Source organism: Strix uralensis, chromosome 3 (genome assembly GCF_047716275.1).
Source record: "Strix uralensis isolate ZFMK-TIS-50842 chromosome 3, bStrUra1, whole genome shotgun sequence".
Lineage (NCBI taxonomy): Eukaryota > Metazoa > Chordata > Aves > Strigiformes > Strigidae > Strix > Strix uralensis.
The window spans coordinates 111,011,840-111,033,255 of NC_133974.1; the positions used below are offsets into that span (position 1 = coordinate 111,011,840).

At 46.9% G+C, this 21,416-nt stretch overlaps 2 protein-coding genes across 2 annotated transcripts in view; both read right to left on the reverse strand.

Annotated features, from left to right (window-relative positions):
• LOC141941655 (TOG array regulator of axonemal microtubules protein 2-like) overlaps nucleotides 1-6,673 on the reverse strand; it is a 30,084-nt gene extending 23,411 nt beyond the window's left edge. The window contains 5 exon segments of the mRNA XM_074864625.1: nucleotides 912-1,147; nucleotides 1,729-1,834; nucleotides 3,479-3,602; nucleotides 5,664-5,828; nucleotides 6,670-6,673. Coding sequence (XP_074720726.1) covers nucleotides 912-1,147; nucleotides 1,729-1,834; nucleotides 3,479-3,602; nucleotides 5,664-5,828; nucleotides 6,670-6,673 — 635 coding nt within the window.
• A 193-nt stretch (nucleotides 6,674-6,866) lies between these two features.
• LOC141941656 (TOG array regulator of axonemal microtubules protein 2-like) lies at nucleotides 6,867-14,087 on the reverse strand. The gene is made up of 7 exons (XM_074864626.1): nucleotides 13,832-14,087; nucleotides 13,145-13,380; nucleotides 11,324-11,577; nucleotides 10,092-10,138; nucleotides 8,074-8,267; nucleotides 6,979-7,138; nucleotides 6,867-6,922 (listed from the first exon to the last, which is right to left on the reverse strand). The coding sequence occupies exons 1-7, from the start codon at nucleotides 14,085-14,087 to the stop codon at nucleotides 6,867-6,869; spliced, it is 1,203 nt and encodes a 400-aa protein (XP_074720727.1).
• Nucleotides 14,088-21,416: the final 7,329 nt, after the last annotated feature.

Genomic DNA, 21,416 nt, shown 5'->3' on the forward strand with positions numbered 1-21,416 from the left:
AGAGGGCTCCCACTACACAGACAGAGCTGCAGCAGGATTGAAGCTTATTCCACCTGTTTATCTCCAAAATCTGAAGACCCTTGAAAAAAAAAAAATGGGGCTGAAAACCCTGTGGGGTATGAAGCTGCAGAATATCCAGCAATGCAGCCAGTTTGTTCTTTCAGGCTTGGCAAGAGGTACATTTGAGTGTTCTACCCTTTTCAAAAGGATAGCAGTCATTTTAGCCAGGTTGTCCTTTCTAGAGGGTGCGTGTCTGAAACTATCAAGCACAGCACGAATATTTTAAAGCAGCATTTGCTTCAGCTGTCCCATGGGAGTCGGCCTGTGAAGGCGCCTGTAAAGTGACTCACCATCTCAAGGCTAACATGCAGCGTGAATCTGTATAGAAAGTGGAGCTCTAAGGGCACCACAGTCAGACAGACTCCTCTCATCAGGAGCTGCGCCTCCTGTGCAAACTGTGCTGCACCCAGCAGGTTCTCCCTGATCTGCTCCGTGTCCCAGCAATTAGCCTCCTCATTTCTCAAGTTAATTGCATAATGATGATGCATGGGTTTTCCCAGTGCCTCTGTGGTTAGCGTTGTGAAATATCAAAGGGCGCTCACTGCTGGAATTGCCACTGTCCCTCTTCCCGCAAAGCCACAGGCTATGTCACCACCCTTTGCAGGGACTTTCACTTCCCCATCATTCACCACGTCTAGGCAGTGTTGACTGAGGAAAAATAGGCTGTAGTAGGACAGAAGTAGATGTCAAGAAGGAAGGAGCAAGGTTGATCAGAGAATCTAAGTGCTGAGTTCACAGAAGATGCAGGAGAAAGGACCCTTCCCTCCCATCATTCCCCTTCTGCCTCCCATCCCTTCCCTCTGCCCACACAATTTAAGGGGAAGGATATCACTAAGAGAAGAACAACATACTGGACTCCACTAGCCATGAGAGCAGTCATTGCTCGTGCAGCAGTCACACTCTTCACCATGATATCCAGGGATTGGTCGGCTGCTTTCTGAATGAACTTGCTGGAGTCCCCCATCCTCTGGAGCAAGACCTGAGCAATCCCATCCACCTCATGGTCCATGTGCTTCTTCATGGTCCTGAAGAGCTCTCCAAGAGTGCTGATGGCAAATTGAGACACCTTCGAGCGGAGGTTGTTCACCTGGGCAAGTCATGAAGGGAAATGTAAGAATCACCTTGTAAAGAAAATATGTTCCCCTAGACAAAGGTCCCAGGAAGCAACAAGACTTCTTGCTGTGTACAGCTGGAACATAAGAGCATGGTAAGCGCAGAAGACCACAAGCACAGAAACACGCTTACTCTGATAGCAACTTCTTCTCTGGCCTCAGGACCACTTCTAAAATACAGATATCAGGAAACACTGGAAAATAAATACCTGCAGTCAATCCCCCAGGATGCTGAGGAGGAGGCAGTGGGAGGAAGCTGGGAGGCAAAAGCTGCCGTGTTTAATTACAACTTGGGCAGAGACCTGGGCTGTTGCAAATCACCTGATCAGTGTCTCAGACTCTGCATTTGTATATGGCATAGCTCAAAGAGGAGAGAGACAGATGTCCAGTGGATATAGCTGTATGTACAGACAGATCATAGAGATAGGTGACATAACTATTAGAAAAATGAGTAATGAAGGCAGACACTGAGCACACATGTAGATGAACAAGCACATATCTACTCTACAACCCATGTACAAGGTACAAGGGACGCAACTGAACACAACATTCTCACCTCTTTGGTAACTGCCAAGGAAACAGCATGAAGCTTAGAAAGAAGGACTTCTGAGTGGCAGACAGCCAGGCATCTGATGCTGAAGAGTCCCTTTGCCTTCTGCTCCCTGAAAGGCAATTACCAAAAAGATTGATTTTTCTCACCACCCAAGAACTAGGCAGCACCCTCTGAAATTACCAGAGTGTCAGCTCAAACAAACAAAGGGAGGTGCTTCTCATACAGCACTTAATTCAGTCGTGGAACTCGTTGCCACAGGATGCTGTGGCAGTCAAAAGCACACATAAATCCAAAAGGCAAATAGATGCTTTCAGAGGGGATGGGTTAATTTGTGACCGTTAAACAAGACAGCCTTTCTGAAATCCCTGGCACATGAAGTCCCGATGTTGCTGCTTCCTAGAAGCTGGCAGACTACGCCGTGTTTCTGCTGCTTGCACCCTCCCTGTACCCCGTCCCTGAGATACAGTCCCATCTGGCTGTTACTGGGGCATTTTCCCTCTCCGCCATCCCCAGAGGGCAGTTCAGGAGTGAGAGTCTGCACTGCCACTCCAGAGATGAGTCTGCACTCTGCAATCTAGTCCACACGCCGTACACACACACCTGCCCCACCCCATCCCATCCCACAAAAAAAAGGCAGTATGTCCTAAAAGATTGCACACCTGGGCAAGAAGAGCCAAAATGCTGGATTTTCCCTGCTTAAAATAACACCCACAACAGCAACATGTTATTTAAAAGTCGTAAAAACCCACCTCTTTCAGCACTTCCTTTGTGAAAGACCTGAGCTGCATGAAGGCACGTGATGCAGTCACTGGTTCACCAGGGCTGCAGGCAAGGACTGGGAACCCATCCCCACCGGGGTCCCTGAGTGTAACCCAGACCCCCCACACCTGCAGCAGCTCTCTGTACCTCACAGGTCACCACACAGGAACAGGGAAGAGAAAGGGGAGAGGGGCAAAACAAAGCAACCGTGGAAGATTGTTCATGGTTATCCCAGTATGAACGGAGCCCTAGTGTGTGCTGACCCAGAAATCAAAAAGACAACCAATACTATCTGAAATTTGTAGAGCCTCCTCCTGTCTACGTCTAATTTCAGGACACACTGTGATTGTCAACAAAACATCTTTGGCCCATATTAAGCAGTGAGAAGGCAGAAGTTGAATTCTTAAAGTGCAAGATTCTGAAAGGATTGTTTTTTCTTTTGCCTTGTCTTCTGCCATGAGGTCTTCAGAAGAAATGACAGGCTGAGCAACTCTGCACCACATCTAAGTTCATCCCCAGAAACAGGAACTCCCTGTAAGCACTCCTGGGACTCACATGCAGGAGGTCACAGGCAAGCCCCATCTCCTGCTGCTGCTGCCAACAACAGGACCAGAGATAAATCCTTACTCAGTCCCACCTGGGCCAGTGACCTGAGGCCCCCAAGACTCTAAACTCAAGACCACTTCTGTCCTGCTTCTGGCTTCAGCCAGCAAATCACATTGTTCCATAACTTTCCCTCTTCCCTGAAGATTTTGTTTGCAGTTACGTGGACCAGAAGGCAAAGCCAGGAAACAGCATGGACCTGCTGCAGCTGTAGCACTGCTATTAGGACCAAGGCAAGTAAAAGGCTGCTCTCGCACCTTCATACTGTGACTGCTTTGGAGTAGTTTCACCAGTTCCCTTTGGACATCTGGGCTCAGAGGCACTAGGAAAAAACCTTTCCAGTTTAGCTTTACACTGAGAGGGAGAAAGAGTGAACAGGGGTCTATCTTACCAATCGTCGCTGCTGAGCCCTGTGAGTGCTTTGAGCAGCTCCTGCTGTGGCTTAGGGACGGGTCTGGCTTCCCAGGTGTCCCCACACTCCAGGAAGTCCAGATCATTGGCCAGCAGCGAGTTTGCTGTAAGGAGAGGGTTAGACATCAGCATCGCATACCCCAAGGCAAGGCACCCCACCATCGAGCAGACCGCAAGCCAGTCTCCCAGCCAAGACTACAAACGGGTGCAAACTGGCATTGGTTCAGAGACTTCCCTGCTGTCTGGCTCATTGCTTTCCCCAGCACCCAACCATCTCCCAGTCACCCCCAGCTGGGCACCAGCTCCTTGTTTAATCCTGAAAATTGCACACACAGAGCCAGCTCCCAAGTCCATAGAGGTACCACAGCCAGCCTGCAGATTCATAGTGCCACAGAGCTCAAGCTCACTGCTGCCCAGTGAAACTTGCTACCCTGGGAGTAAGCTCCTGAGATGTGCACATACCTCCCTCTATCACCTCCCTGTAACCTGGAGCACTGGGAACAGAGACACGCTGTAACTTTCCGAGGAAGCATCTCCAGATGCCCTCAGTGAGCACCAAGCCTGAACAACTGAGTCCTGTTGGGCTCGGGCGAAACCCCAAGGAGCAACCACCAGGCAACAGTGAAACCTGACCCTCTAAATCTGACAGTGCCTCTGTTTCCATTTACTTCAAATATTCTAGACAGAAGGCAGCTGAGTGCACGTACATTTTAGCATACTGTTGGGAAAGTAGTAGTTTATGGATTTTTCTATTTTCCGAGTGTTATGAATATTTACTATTTCAGAGGTACCCACTAGCTGTATTTCGAAGATGCTGAGGTGAAATTTATTTGTTATCAAATGTACTTGTTTGCAAACTGCAGTGCCTAAGCTTTCTCTTGTGGAAAAATGCAATTTCTAGTCGAGATAGTTGTGACAAAAAAGCCTTCCAAATGTGAACTGAGAATAAAAATATGTAAATATAAATGCAAATTGTTGGCAAACACATTCTCTTGATGATAAATATACAAGGTATAAGAAAATTCAGATGACAAATGCATTTGTTATGAAACCTATTTGTCATCAGAAGCACCACAGGTCAAAAATTTCATGTCTTGCACTCAAAAGCTCATTTTCTAAAGTGTAAATGAAAACACCTGAGCTGTCTAAAAGTATTGAGTATAAATATTGCACAGAATCTAGATGAACTGCTATGGACTCTGTAGGGTTTTTATGCTACCTTGCATGTTCTACAAAGTACAGAGGATGGAGAAACTGTAAAATCAAAACTATTCAGGTGGGGCCTAATTTGGGTGTCACCAATATCCCTGTCAATGACATCAGTGATGTCACTGCACAAGTATGTAGATATACACAACTATATTCAATATGAATGGAGAGCCACGTCAGGATAGTTCTGGTCAATTTTGAAAAGCAGAGTAGCATCACTAGAAAAGAACGTTCAAAGTATCATTCCTAGCTCCCTTTTTCTTAACTCATGCTACTCAGGATCATAACACAAGGTAGGCTACCCACAAAGGAGAGACAAGAATCACTGCAGACTCACTATCTGCTGTATATTTACTGCACGTAGCAAGAAGCCTGGGACGACCGGACAGCCTCTCCTGTATGTTGTCTGCTACACACAGCCACCGTATTTGGGTGGGGGGACAGAAGAGGCACTGCTTCTTCCCAGCTTGCGTGGCAGGCGGTAGGATGGGAGAGCCTAGAAGCCGTTAGGCACTTGTAGGTCCAACAACAGGATTGTACCAAGTCACTAACTTCCATGCAGAGACAACCCTTGCTGTGACAGCAGAAAAGCTGGCTGGAGAGCCAGACAGCAGCACAGGCGGAGGGCCAAGATGGTGAGTGGCTAACTGATCACAGTGGTACATGTATGTGCACAGTGAGCACCTTGCCAGGCTGCACCGGAGCTCAGCCCTGCAGTTACAGCTGCCTCCCGGCAGCAGTGTTATATTTTGGTATGGACAAAAGCTAGAGCTTAAGGCTTTACCACTACTTCATTCAGCTCAACTTTCCAACGGATCTGTAAGCACCAACTGCTCCAGTATCACTAAGCTGGAATGGATCCAAAGCAGGTTTGCTGTCAATCCTCAGAACAGTCTTTGGACCTAAGATCCTACCTGTGGTTAAAGAATGAGGTAGTTTGTGCTCCTTGTCCTCACCTGAGGATTTGCGCGGGAAGCTGTCACCCTGGCTGATGACAGGGATGCTGGGAAGTGGCGGCCCGTTGACCCGCTTCCTCAAGGCAGTACCAGCGCGCTCTCCGTGTGCGTTGCTCGTGCTGGGAGACATGAAATCTGTCCCATTGACAGGCTGTGGGCCAAAGCCTGCAGAGACCGAAAAGGACCTTGTAAAATGGAGAGTGACAGCTATGGGCTGGGAAAGGTCTAGAACTCTTGCTGGAGCGGGGAAACATCCCTTTGTTGTCCCAAACAACTCCCAGCATAACAGTTGCACACTAAAGTGGGACAGTGATCATAGAATGATGGAATCGTGTGGGTTGGAAGGGATCCTTAGAGGTCATCTAGTCCAATCCCCCTGCAATGAGCAACAAGATCAGGTTGCTCAGAGCCCCATGCAACGTGACACTGAATGCCTCCAATGATGGGGCATCGACAGCTTCTCTGGGCAACCTGTTCCGGTGTTTCATCACCCTTATTGTAAAAATATCTAGTCTAAATCTACCCTCGTTTAGTTTAAAAGCGAATGCAGTGATGCTTTCCCTAAGAAATGAGGAAAACTCAGTACTGCTTTTCTTTTGCTTTCCTGTTTCAGAGGCTGGATAGGGAAGTTACATTTCTGGGGCTCCCACCTCAGCACTCCTCACCAGTATACAAAATAATAGCAAGAAAAAGAGCAGGGAACCTCGTCCAATGCCCTTGGGCTGAGTGCTGACTCTGTGACATGGTAGCACATGCAGCAGTCCAATCAGAGCCCACCAGCTGTGATGAAGTCAGTAACACTGCTGGCTCATGGGGTAAGACATAAGCACTGCCTAAGGGCTCCAGCGCAGCTCTGCAACGTGAGATCCTCAGCAGGGAGTGGTGTGAGCAGCATAATCTGTCCTATCATGTGATCAAGATCGTTTGTGGTTTAATTAGAAATAGTTTAATTTGTTTCTTCCACCTTGGTGTGCACCTTGGTTGAAAAGCATTCTTTTGGACTCACCCATTCACCTTTCCCGGAGGCTAGACTCAGAGAGTCTGAAGCCCCGATGTAGTTTGCAATACAGAATTATCTAGTCTGAAAGATAGGAGAAGGGGGGAAGGTGATATTCTGTGACTGCCTCAGTGTGGGCCATGGGCAAGATGCTTCATGCCTCTGTATTTTTCTTTGGAAAATGGAAATAAATCCTATTCTAACTTTCACTCAGATGCAACTGTAACAGCCTTCCAGTGTGATTTCATAGACATTTGCAACACTATTTAAAGAGCAAGCAAGTGAACAAAAAGGCCCACAACTATAGTAACCACTTACTTTCTTTGGCTGTATCCCCAGGGTCAACACTCTGTGTAGGAAGCTGCAAGGACTTCTCCTTTTCTCTCTCTTTCTCCCTCTCTCTACGCAAAATCTCCATCTGTCTCATTCGCTTCTCGTCTATTTTCTTTTGAACTGACTTGGACAAGGTAACATGGATCTAGTTGCAATGAAAATACATCATGGAGCATAAAGATTGATACACGAACCATATAAAACACCTCATCAGGAACACGGTGGTAGAGTGTCATAGTCTTTAATGCAGCTCCATATACATCCCCATAGTTTCAGAAGAATTTCTCCTGTCCTCACCTTGGCATACAGTTACACCCAGTGATGTATAACACTTCAGTGCCATAACCTTCCACTGGCCCAAGGTACTGTTTCTCAATCTATGTCAGGAAGCCCTGCTTGAACCAAGAGCGTCAGAGGAGTGCTTCCAGACATATGAAGAGCTCACGTTACCAGTGAACAGGCAGTTCAGTTCCTACAGGCCAGGGCCGGGGAATAAAAACCATCTGCAATAACCAGCAGTGAGAGGTAATTTGCTGTTTCTTAACACTCACAGACAGTAATCGCAGCTGCTTCTCACGGACTCAAACGCTCTCTGAGAACATGAGTCCAAAAACGGAGTCATGTGAAAACAAGTTGGAGAAACATTGGTCTTAATGAATACAAAAATGAGAATGAGAGAGCTGCGAGATACAGCAAGAAGGTAACCAAGAAAAAGCAAGCTCTTCCATTTTAGTTTGCAGCCTTGCTTATTACACTCAACATTATAATCTTTGCTTCGGTGCTTCCGAGCATGCACTTTGCACATGTTCACTGATGTGTAACTTGCTCTGCCGTTCAGATCTGCTCTAAATTGGCCTTCGTACATAAAGAATACTTCTCATGTAACTTTACCACCATGTCCCAACCAGTGACTTCTGCACCAGTGAAAATACTCAAGCAATTGCTCTGTAGCTGTCAAATGTATTCCCAGGAGAAGCTGCTCCCCAAGAGGGGAAGATACTGATTTTCAGTGACATTTTGTGCTAAGCACTGAGCAGTCACTGAAGAGGAAGGCTGCTCACCCCTGTCCTTAGCCCTTACCCTTCCATTGCTGTACTTCAAGTCGTCATCACTCAGAAGGGAAGGGTTCATGAGATGATCCACCTCCTTGATCTGCCTGAGTGGGGGGCCTGTTAACGGGGACAACACAGTTTCACATAAATGTCCAGAAGACTTCAGGCCACCATCAACACGATGCTGGAGAACAGGCATGATGGGTTCCAGAGTCTGGAGCTCTGATAAGACATGGATATAGATTGTGTGTGAGAACAGCAAGGTACATGTAACCTCTCCAAAGAGATGGGGTACTACCATGGTGCACTGGCAGCAGAAATGACATTACTTTGTTGGCCATCAGACTCAGAACTACTGCATGATACAGGCCTCAGCCCTTGGCTTCTCGTGAGCAGCTTTGCTTGACAGAGAAGAGCAAAAAGAAGGAGATTGCTCTTGACAAAAGGGTTCTTATCTGTTCCTATCCATTTTGATTTTAGTAAACATCCTCATTTTCCCAGTTACCCCTGTTTTTTAATAGCTATATGCCTTTGTAGAGAGGAAGAATCAACATTCTCTCTTCTTTGCTGGAATATTTTAGAGGGCATTTAAAGAAAAGCTTAGGATTGCTAGAGTGTTACCAAAACCAGAATTGTGTTCTTGAAGCTAGCGAATTCATTTTCCCCAAGGAGTTTCATTCTAAAATGTAGCAGATCAGCCCACCTTCCAGGCAGCCTGACTAAAGGCTGATTTTCTTAATGGGAATAGCACAATGCAGCTCATTCTGAAATACTTTCCAACACTGCTGTTAAAACTCAGAGAACTAATCATTCCTTACATGGCTTCACAGATGATAAAATCATGTGATAGCCAAGCAGTAAAAAAGGAATAACTTTCTTAAATCGGGAGGTTTTATCCCTGCAGAATGGTCAGGTCAATAAGAAGAGAGAAAAATGGTTTCATGATATAGCTCATTTCTAGTCCAGAATGTATCCAGCAAAAATGTCACCTTACTTACTCAGCAATAATTCTCCCTAGTTGTACTCAGCTTCCTAGCTGCATATCAGCAATAAAGGAATCATTCCTATGGGGCGTGCCCAGTATTTGGCAGAACTAACACTGAGCTCAGGGACCAGTGGATCTTATCCCTTTTTTCACATCAGCAAAATTATTTGTTAAATTCTCATCTTTCCTATTGCTACAAACCCACAGATGACAAAGGAACAGCAACGGTGTCACTGAGGTTTTCAGCTTACAAGTACTGGCTGACACAGATCCACCAGACACTGCATTTTGCCTTGCAGAACTCTTATCGCTAGTGATAATGTGAGGCGGGGAGGGGAGAGAAGCCAGTAGGCATCTCCTACCGCAGCCTCAGTTTGCAATACTGACATATGCAGATAGAGTAGGGGAAGAGATTGGTAATCATAAAACTAGCAGATGTGGCTTGAGGCACATGAGTTGCACAAAGGAAACCTCAGTTCATTACTCAGCATTTAATTTAGGCTTGTGCTTTAAGAGGACGGAAAGCTCAGATCCTGCATAGGCTGGATCCTTTTTTAAGTCTCTTTCTCTGTAAATGGAAAATTCACAAGGACTTCCTATCACGCAAGGTTCCACTATTTCTCCCAGAGCAAAAATAGGCAATGTTGATTAATCTACCTCATATCTCAAAGACCTTGGTTCAGAAACTGCACCAAGGGAAGGTTTTCTCCTTCAAGTGTAGGAGGAAGGAGTGGGAACATTTCTCATTTCATGTGAAATGCCTTGTTTTTCTCTAATCTTTGTGACATTAGAGACTGTGCAGGGATGTTTTCTTTTCCTGCTGTGCATTTCCAGGGCCTCAAGGTACCCGCTCCAGCTCCTGCCATTCATAACCCCATGCTGGAGTCATTTTCACTGAATCACCAGAGCACATTTCCCAGTGACTGGGTTCTGGGGGAGCCATCTGAGCATATGAAGGAATTGAAAAAAGTGACAAGATGGTATTCAACCAAACTTTCACAGTGCCACCCATGGGTCAGGACTCCTATGGTCATTTTAGGACAGCCATGCCCTGTACCTACCTTGAAATTTAACGGTCTTCTCTTCAATTCTGCTGCCTGATCTTGGCCTTAAGAAAAACAATAAAAGAATATATGAGGAGATAGAAAGAGAAGGAGGGGTAGCGTTAAAGGCGGCAAACTTTCTTAGCGTGGTCGTCCTGATGAAGGAGGACATGCAACTCATAAACCCAAGAATATGCAAAGCTGATTAATTGTTATTAAACTTTCGGTTGCTGGAGTCACACAGAGCTCATCAAGCTCTAGTTGAAACACAGAAGTCATTCTTCAGTTTGGGCCAATTCTATCCAATTCTGCTGTCTCTCCTTTTGGAGCTACGTGGCTCTCACTGTTACATACGTCCTTTCTGACTCAGCAAGAGAGGTTAAGCCGGCTGCCTTTACTCTGCTGCAGAAGCCTAACTTTGCCCGGTCATGACTTCAGCTGATGACAGAATCTTGCTATACATGGTAATACCACTGCTGTCTCCTTAGAATAATATTACACCTCCCTGCTCTCCCAAGGAAAAGAAAGGTTTTTCCCACTCAACTGGGAGGTAAGTATATTCAGATTGCATTTTAAAAGTCATGCTGAAGCATGGAACTATATTTCTATGTCTCCTTATTTATTGCTATAACTAGGATAAGGTTGACAGCTAGATTTCCCCACGCATATCCAAGCAAATATCTTTTCATCAGTTACAGCCCTATAACTGTTCTCTAGTACCTTGTCCCCTTTGATCTTAAAACCATATGTAAATATTAAATATCTATAGGATTATACATCTATAAACCAAGATTTATCTGGGCTCTCATTTCACAGTGAAGACCCAGACACAGAGAAGCTACAACTGACACTTACAGAAGCAGCATCTGAATTTGCAGACAGCTATACAACAGCCAATACTTGCCCTAACATACTCTTGCAGGTACAGAAAGATCACACACAAAACCAGATGCTGTATTCAGATCTATGCAATACAGTTGCCAAATGGCACACAAAGATTACAGGATGAATCGGTATCAGAGTTCAGCAGAGGACCTGCTTTTAAGGTTCTCTTAAGTCTTGCCTCCTCCTCCCCACCACCACTCTTAGAGTGTATGATGTCAGTTTTGATATTGTGCTGGATCATCACAGACACACAAAATGGTGAATGCACAGAAGTTTGCCTAAATATATTGGAGAGCTGACTGAGCAAAAAAAGACAAGAAGTGCAAGGTGAATGGCATATTGGAGAAGCAGACACCTTGGCTTACCTCATTTCCAGGGCCTTTTGGAAAACCAGGTGCGGAGAGCTTGGGGGAGGCACTGCGCTTCTGCCAGGAGCCTCATCAGATGGTTTTGCAGTCTTGGGGATAGGGGGAATCAAAGCCAATCCCAGTGACTTCACTGCGCTTCTGCCAGGAGCCTCATCAGATGGTTTTGCAGTCTTAGGAATAGGGGGAATCAAAGCAAATCCCAGTGACTTCTTCCTATCCCCACCATTGCAATACAAGGGCAGCAGGGAAGCCTGGAAATAGAAGAACACAGTGCTCAGCTTGAGCATCCAACCTTCCCCCTCTGATGCCACAAGAAGTTTAGCCATGCTCTCAGCTAGGACTTGGCAGGAAAAGTCAAGCGGATGGAGTAGCTTGGCCTAGAATGGGCAATGGAAAGGGAAGTGTTGAGGGAGAGACTGTGTCCCACACTGTTGCCAACTCTCTTCCCCTCTCTCACCTCTCTGGTAGTGGCTGCATTACCACCTGGCATCCATCTGCTTGGCATAAGGATGTTCTAGGGTGCCATTGCCTCTGTTAGCCTTTCTGAGGGTACAGGAACGGGTTTAGATCACTGTCCTCTCACAGTCCCTGAAGCGCCTACCAGCCATTACTGAACTCTGGCCAAGTCCCCACAAAGTCATTTTGCATGCTGTCAAAACCTGCTTTTCTCAAGCCCCTAATTTTTGTCTGCTTCTACCCTTCCTACAGTCCCCCACCAGCCTTCAGCCCAGATGCTAATGTGCTTTCTGGATGCTCAGTGCTCTCCAGCTCCCACACAATTCATCATCTCAGGCTCACTGTCATTTACGAAGTTCAGCAGAGCTCCCTACCCTGCTGTTCTGCGTAAGGTCTCTCTGCCTGCTGAAATTACTTCAGGCTCCCCAATGACATGGCTAGGAAGGGGGATGGAGGGAGCGGGGGCAGACACACACCCTTTCTTAGTATCCCATCATTCTTGTCACAGCTAAAGAGCCAGATCAAGACCTGTTCAAACTCCAGTGAAACCAACAGAGTTAATGTCAAGCATACATTTGCCCCTGTATCTGTAAGACTGAAATAAAGTACACTATAGCCTTTTATTGGTTATCCTGTTCACAAAAGCTGTTACTCATCTGCCTTCTCCTGTCCACCACGGCAAAACCAAAACAACTGCAGCTTCTGCCCCTCCTGCAAAGGCAATCGAGTGGATGGGGTCTGGACTTCATTCCCCATGGCCAGAATTGCCAGTTTCCATCACTTACCCATGGGCAGACCCATGGGGGAGGATGAAGCTGCACAGAAGCCCCTGAACTCCAGAAATATTGGTAGAGATAACTGCGCAGGAGAACATGACTGTACAACTCAAAAGCTGAGACAACCTCAAGTTGAGTTTACAGGACTGCCTGCTCCAGCAATGATACCTTTTTCTATCTAAACCAGACAGAGCTGAATTAAAAAGCCACCAGGACACTGGTGTGTCTGCACTGGTGTCACAGACGCCTGTATTTTACTAACTGTAGAAGGATATGCTTGACCAGATTAGACACATTTAGTTGCTCCAACTGGTTGCTGGAGTTTTCTCAGTCATAAAACACAGCAGGAGCCACCAGAGAGCACAGAAACTATTTAGACACCTCTTCTCCTATTGATGTACACTGAGGACATGAAGTCTGTGGTATGCATGTTGCAAAGACATCTTGCAGCACAATGTCCAGCTGAGCTCTTCCTTGGATCAGCTGCTTCCCTGGACTCGCACCACAGGGAAAGAAGATCTCAGAGCTCTGCCTACAGGCAATAAACTGAGGAGGCACCACATGTGATTTGGCTTGGTTTCCTTACTTGAGCTCCTTTTGCCTCTGACGTCAGCTTCTTGTTATCCCCATCACTGTCGTCACAGCCTGTGCCATTTTCCCCATGCTCCTGCTCTCCGTTGCTCATACTGCTGAGCTCAGAGGGAGGAAGGCTGTTCTGGATGGGAGGCAGGGGCTTGGAGGTTGCCAGGAACCTCTGGGAAGCTGACATGGAAACTAGTGGCTTCAGGGGAACCCCCCCAGGGTCACTGCCGTTAGTCAGGCCTGCAAAGTAGAGACACAAAGTGTAATAGAAACAGCACTGCAAACATAAAGCACTCACCGCTAGATATTTCATTGGACAGATTTCTTGGAAACTTCTAAATAACTGCACAGGGAAACATGCTCATGCTGGCAGCCACTTGAAGCAGGCCAGTGGACAACACTTACCCACTTCCACAGAGCCATCAGAGAAACACCTGTTAGACAACAGGGAGCCCACGGACCTGTGCTTACCCTGAATGTCACCTGCACACACAACCTCCCACTCCTCTCCCTGCCCCCCAGTTATGCACTCCTACAGCAACAGGAGGGCTACACAGGGAACTGAGAGCAGGGCAGGTTATTTCAGGGGGGCACATGCAGGGGAGAACTGTTCAGTGGGAATGGCAGCTAGCTCTCTAGGCTGGGAAAAGACCCTTCTTCCCACAAGAGAGTGGGCAGGCTCCCGCCTTACCTCTATGTGAGGCTAAGAGATCCTCAGACATCCTCCTCATCTTCAGCTTGTCCTTGATCGGAACAGTTTTTCGGGCAGCACTGCTCACCTCCCTCTCTTGGAGTTGCTGGGTCAAGGGTTGGTGAGAATGGTGGGAGAGATCACCACCATCCCCAGTACTGAGGATGTCCAAACTAGCCTTCATCCAGCCATCCAGGGGAGGAATGGCCCTTGGGTACGGATGTTCCCCATCCCATAAATTAGGCTTCTCTTCCATCTCGGTTGTTAATATGGACTGAAAAGAAGCTGTAGATCAGGTAAAAGAGAAGTGAGTTAGAGCTGACCTCACACCTTTACAATCAACCCATCTAATGAGTGAGGCATTCAGGGGCTTTTTTAATCATTCAGAAGATCAGTTTATTTGTATTTTTCATAAAACTAGCATCAGTTTAATTCTTCTGAACAGCATTGAGTTAGCAAGCCAGGAGAGAGAGGTTGAAGGCCCCACTGGTAAGAGGGAAAAAAAAAATTCCCATTTCAGGACTTGGCTTCTGTGAAGACTACCAGTAAAGACCCACTCAGTGCTACTGATATTTCTGGAAAGCATAAAGACATCTCAGCAAGCAGGCAGACCATGCCAGCATTTCTACAGCATCTGAGGGGCAAGCAGAGGAAGAACTGGGAATTTACCTACGGCGAGACCATACATCAATAGCAAGAATAGAAACAGAACTCACATCTCATTACCATGCCTGATTCACGGCCAGTTGGGCCACAGTCTCTGTACTGTACACAGTGATCTGGCTACTGTTGATAAAGGAGAAAGCATAATGAACTAGTAGAGAGATGTGATGCCATGCACACCACTGGAGGAGGGCAAGATCATCTGCAGCTCTCTGTCAGCCACCTACTCTGACACAGAGTCAGCACATGAGGACTGACTTCCAGTGAACATTTCTCTCTGAAATCAGCTTTTTTTTTCATTTGGCTGAGGACACCTATGCACATTCAACCCCTTTCCATCCTCACCTTCTTCTTCAGTGGTCCACTTGCTGCCACAAAACTGCAAGTTTGAATCAATGCTTCCGCCTCGCAGAGCTATGTATCTGGGTTTGAATTTGGGAATGCTCCCACAGTAGACAGCAACCGGGGTGTGGTACTTAGCTTTAAAAGAAGGACAGTACAAATTACTCAAATTTGCAATACAGAATCGTAGAGTCATAGAATGGTTTGGGTTGGAAGGGACCTTAAAGATTACCCAGTTCCAACCCTGCCCTGCCATGGGCAGGGACACCTTCCACTAGACCAGGTTGCTCAAAGCCCCGTCCAACCTGGCCTTGAACACTGCCAGGGAGGGGGCAGCCACAGCTTCTCTGGGCAACCTGTTCCAGTGTTTCACCACCCTCACAGTAAAGAATTTCTTCTCATAGCTAATTCAAATCTATCCTCTTTCAGTTTAAAATCATCACCCCTTGTCCTATCACTATACTCCCTTATAAAAAACCCCTCGTCATCTGCCCTGTAGGTTGGCCACGTCATCTGACAGTTCCCTCACGACCCATAGATGCATCTCATCAGATCCCAGGGACCTGTGCACCTTCAGGTTCCTTAGATGGTCTCAAACCTCATCTCCTCCTACAGTGGGCAGTTATTCATTCTCCCAGTCTCCACCTTTGCCTTTTTTGTCTTGGGCAGTGTGGCTGCAGCCCTTGCCACTGGAGACTGAGGCAAAACTGTCATTGTGTACCTCTGCCCTCTCCGTATCCATAGGAATCAGGTGTCCCATTTCCTTCCAAAGAGGGCCCACATTTTCCCTAGTCTTCCTTTTATCACCAAGGTATTTATAGAAGCTTTTCTTGTTGCCCTTGATGTCTCTGGCCAGATTTAATTCTGTCAGGGCTTTGGCCTTCCTAACCTGATCCCTGGCTGCTTGGACAGTTCCTCTGTATTCCTCCCAGGCTACCTGTCCTTGCTTCCACCCTCTGTAGGTTTCCTTTTTGTGTTTGATTTTGCATTTGATATGGAGAGGAAAAAACAGACACCCCTTCTCCATAGAAGACTAACACACTGTGATGGTTTTGGCTGGGATAGAATTAATTTTTTTTATAGTAGCTAGTATGGGGCTGTGTTTTGGTTTGGTGCTGAAGCCAGTGTTGATAATTCAGGGATGTTTTCACTATTGCTGAGCAGTGCTTACACAGAGTCAAGGCCTTTTCTGCTTCTCACCCCACCCCACCAGTGAGCACAAGAAGAGCACAAGGCTGGGAGCGCACAAGAAGTTTGGAGGGGACACAGCTGGGACAGCTGACCCCAACTGACCACAGGAATATCCCACACCAATGGCATCACACTCAGCATATAAACTAGGGCAAAGATAAGAAAGAGGGGGATGTTCAGAGTGATGGTGTTTTGTCTTCTCAAGTCACCATTACGCATGATGGAGCCCTGCTTTGCTGGAGATGGCTGAGCACCTGCCTGTCAATGGGAACCAGTGAATGAATTCCTTGCTTTGCTTTGCTTGCATGAGCGGCTTTTGCTTTACCTAGTAAACTGTCTTTATCTCAACCCACAAGTTTTCTTACTTTTACCCTTCCGATTCCCTCCCCATCCCACCAGGAGGGAGTGAGCGAGCGGCTGTGTGGAGCTTAGTTGCCAGCTGGGGTTAAACTACAAGACATACCAAGTAGCGACCTGCAGTCCTGGCGTCCACAGCGATCTGTTTGCCCTCATGCTATTCTGCTTTGTGATGCGCTTGCATTCCAGCACTGTGACAGACTGCTGAACATTCTATAAATTTGCATATGTCTGGCAGTTGCGTATCCATGGCTACAGGATTCCTTCCCTCTCCTTTTAAAGGGTAGGCAACACACCATGGTCTCTAGAATTTGACAATGTCTAGTCAATAGATGTTTTCAAAAGCTAGTTTGAAAGTGCTTTGTTTCTTTAATTTCCACTCAATTTTGAGTTGGGTTTTGTTGGTTTTCTTATTTCCCTTCACAACACAGAAAGTACGAGGACACAGTTAATCACCAGGTGTTATAACTAAAAGGTCTTCCCTCTGCATTACATGTCCCCAATATTCAGTGGGCTAATTTGATTACTCTATATGTAGGATCAGATTGTCCATCCAACCATTCTCCTTTGTTCTGCGTCACTGTTACAGGGGTTTATTCTGTGCTTTCTTCACTGCAGAGACACACAACCCCAACATAAACAGGGCCTGCCTCAAAAAATTTCTAATCTTGGCTGTTCCTGAAAATTCAAAATTGTACACAGCTTGTTTCCCTGCCCCTTGTCTTGGCCAATATCTTGCCCATTACCCAGCCCCTAAGGCTGGGCCCTCACTTGTACAGCATGAAGAATAGTTGCTGCACTGGCCAGCATCTCCAGGCTCTCATGATCAGCGCTTTGAATGCAGCTTTTGTACACGCTCTGCCTCCCTGAGCTGAGCAGCATTCCTGGGCACTGTCACTGCTGCTGCAGGCGAACATCCTCCAGGAAAAGGCTGCAGGAACAGGATTGCAACAAGCCCTGGCTGAAGAAGTCTCCAGTCTGCTGCAGTCCTTTACCTGCTGCAAAATCATCTTGCGTTGCCATGGTGGGGGGGGGGCATTGGGCTCTCTGCAGAGGAGAGTCTGCTCGATGTGCTGCTGGTCGCTGGGCCTGATACAGCTGCTGGTGGGTTCCTCTGCAGCATCGGGAGCCTACATGGAAAAATAACACAGCTAGTGCAAGTCACAGCCACCAATCCCTGGCATTACCCTGCCTACTGAGGTTCCTGTGTACGAAACTGCTCAAGTCAGGTGGTGTTAAAACAACATAAAAATACATTCAAGCTATGCTTTCAGCAAAATCATGGCCATAAATTCCAAATGCTGGAGGAAGATCGCTGTTGACATAATGGGGGAAACATAACTCCACCCCAGCAGCTGCTCTCCCCATGGCTGTATGAGCACGGCAGTAGAGGCACGTCTCTCACCGTGGCCGCTGCTGTTGGGCCCAGCGCAGCACACTGGAGTGGTTCCCGCTGAACTCAGCGCTGCCGCTGCAGCAGGAGCATCGTTTCACATATTTGACAACAAAGAGCTGTAACGCCACTCTGGACTTGCTCCAACAACAACTGAAAAAATGAGGGATATAATAGTTTGCTCATTTTTAATACAAATGTACAGGGATTTAAGGGGAGGGGGGGGGGGGCACTGGGCTAACAATACTGGAAACTGGTTGGTGTAACCCCTATGTCTAGCACTTTCTACCAGTCTGTAAGATTTTTTCTGTAGAAAGGGATAGATAAGATTTTATGACACATCCATGAGTAATTCTGAGCCACAACTCAAACCACAAGCCAAATACTTCAAATCTGCCACCCATTGGGAAAGGAGGGAGAAAAGCAGTTGAAAAAAACTGCTGTTGTAGATAAATTGCCTACATTTATAGTGTTGCTGAGGTACCTATAGCACTTGCAGCACCTCAGAAAGCCTGAGGCTACAGCATAACCCTTATTTAGGGATGCCAGCTACCCAGAAACTATCCACCATGCTCACATCAGCAAATGCACATCCCACAGGACTAGTGGAGATGTAGACAGCGTTATAGTTCGCAGGGCATATGAGGGTAAAGGAGGTTTATGCTTAGCCCTTCAGGTTAGGGCTACAGCAAAACGTGACACTTTTCGGCTTCAGTCCCTGCAGTTCGTTTCCTTACCAGTTTGGTTGCTTTCATTTCGAAACTCTATAGAAATTTGTTTTCACCTTCTGACTGACTTGCGGAAAACAGACTCTACAACTCGAATAGAGTTATAAGGCAGGTATGTTTACTCTGGCGCCGGGGTGCAAGGGGATTTCTCCACAAAGCTTGCACAACCCCAGCACATTTTACCAAAAACTTACAGAGTGTGGATACACATACTCACTGGATTACATAACACAAACATACACATGCATGAGTAAGGCTGGGTTAGTTCGAAAGGCTGATGCCAACAGTTTATGTTCTCTTTGCACCTGTGCACTCCCTCCTGGTGGTCGTCTTCGGGGATCTTTGGGAGGAAGGCTCGTAGTCTTTCTCGCCTTGTTTCTTCCCCGGAGCATGCGCAGATTCTCCTAGCCAATTTCTTGAACAACAAAAATGTTTTTCAGCTGGTTTACTCATCCTATCTTATTTAAGGGAACCAATGAAACTTCTACAACCCGTATATGGCTATCTTTACTCATTACCGAGGCCCAACTAGTTAGAGCACACCTGTTCCTCAAGGACAAAGCCATGATATTTTGCTGAACACTGCAGTTCTTGGTAGATTTTCACAGTAAACTGCTTTGTTTTGATGGACACAGTAGTCCTTGGTAAAATTCCACAGAACAGTCTGGGCAAGCAGGCTTCTTAGCAATATTTAAAAAATACTATAAGTAATACTATAACTTGCTAGAAGTAAGTAAATAAGTTGCTAAGCAGTTTTCTATAAGTAAATAAGTCTTAAAACAAGTAATCATTTCTCTGTATCAGTAGGAAAGAGCTGAGCTTCAGTAACAAGTACAAGCTGTGCTCCAATGCCTCCTCCACTGATAAAAATTAATGTGAACCGAAATACCAACATACAGAAGAGGTGTGTATGAAGGCCTTTTATTTTTAAAATGTTCATTTTCATCAATCGTGAATACACAGTAATAGAAAAAGAGACAAAAAAGCTGGACAGACAACAGGAAGAGTACAATACTGCTGTATCTGCTTCTCTCTATCTACCTCTGTTTTGCCCAGCCCTGAGGAGCATCAAGACCTTCCTGGCTTTTCCTTATTCATTAGACACTGTCCCTTAACTAGCAGAGGCCGAGGCCTTTGAGAGGGATACCACCTTCTAAAACCCTTCCTCCACCAAGTGCTGTCATGAAGAATAAATCAAATCATCAAGGAGTGACAAGAGAAGTGTGCAAGGCACACACCTCAAGGCCATGAAAGGCAAGCAGAGAGGAGCTGTTACGATACAAAAACATGCAAGGTAGAAAAACCTGCAGCTTCAGCATCTCCATATTGAGAAACCTCTGTTGCAGTGGAAGACTTCTGCACCGCTGCGTGCTGAGGCCAACACCTGAAACAAAACTCTCAAAAAACCAGTGCTTCAGTTTCCTTAAAGGACATGTGTTCTCTGAACAAAGCTCATGAAAGAAAACAGGAAAGGAAATGACAACTTTACACTTGAAAGCATAAAAACACAGAAATACTGAGGTCAGGGAAACTTATGACAGTAATACTTTGGACTTGTAATTAATTATATTGCAATTTACCTCTAATGAGCCCAGAGCAGTTTGCATTGCCACAAATGCAAATGAAGGAGCTGGCTGGGGTGCTCGCCAAGCCGCTTTCCATCATTTACCAGCAGTCCTGGCTGACCGGGGAGGTCCCGACAGATTGGAAACTGGCCAGTGTGACGCCCATATATAAGAAGGGTCGGAAGGATGATCCAGGAAATTACAGGCCTGTCAGCTTCATGTTGGTGCCCGGGAGGCTGATGGAGCAGCTCATCCAGAGTACCATCACACAACACATGTGGGACAACCAGATGATCAGGCCCAGTCAGCATGGGTTTATGAAAGGCAGGTCCTGCTTGACAAACCTGATCTCCTTCTACGACAGGGTGACCTGCTTATTGGATGAGGGAAAGGCTGTGGATGTAGTTTACCTCCACTTCAGTAAGGCCTTTGACACCGTTTCCCACAGCATTCTCCTGGCGAAACTGGCTGCTCGAGGCTTGGATGATCGCACGCTTTGCTGGGTAAAAAACTGGCTGGATGGCCGGGCCCAAAGAGTTGTGGTGAACGGAGTTAAATCCAGTTGGCGGCCGGTCACGAGTGGTGTCCCCCAGGGCTCGGTTTTGGGGCCACTCCTGTTTAACATCGTTATTGATGATCTGGACGAGGGGATCGAGTGCACCCTCAGTAAGTTTGCAGACGACACCAAGTTGGGTGGGAGTGTTGATCTGCTCAAGGGTAAGGAGGCTCTGCAGAGAGACCTGGACAGGCTGGAGCGATGGGCTGAGGCCAACTGGAAGAGTTTCAATAAGGCCAAATGCCGGGTGCTGCAGTTCGGCCACAACAACCCCCAGCAGCGCTACAGGCTTGGGGAGGAGTGGCTGGAGAGCTGCCAGTCAGAGAGGGACCTGGGGGTGTTGATTGACAGCCGGCTGAACAGGAGCCAGCAGTGTGCCCGGGTGGCCAAGAAGGCCAATGGCATCCTGGCTTGTGTCAGAAATAGCGTGGCCAGCAGGGACAGGGAAGGGATCTTGCCCCTGTACTCGGCACTGGTAAGGCCGCACCTCGATGACTGTGTTCAGTTTTGGGCCCCTCACTACAAAAAGGACATTGAATGACTCGAGCGTGTCCAGAGAAGGGCAACGAAGCTGGTGCAGGGTCTGGAGCACATGTCGTACGAGGAGCAGCTGAGGGAACTGGGGTTGTTTAGTCTGGAGAAGAGGAGGCTGAGGGGAGACCTCATCACCTCTACAACTACCTGAAAGGAGGTTGCAGAGAGCTGGGGATGAGTCTCTTTAGCCAAGTAATGAGTGATAGGACAAGAGGTAATGGCCTCAAGTTGCACCAGGGAAGGTTTAGACTAGATA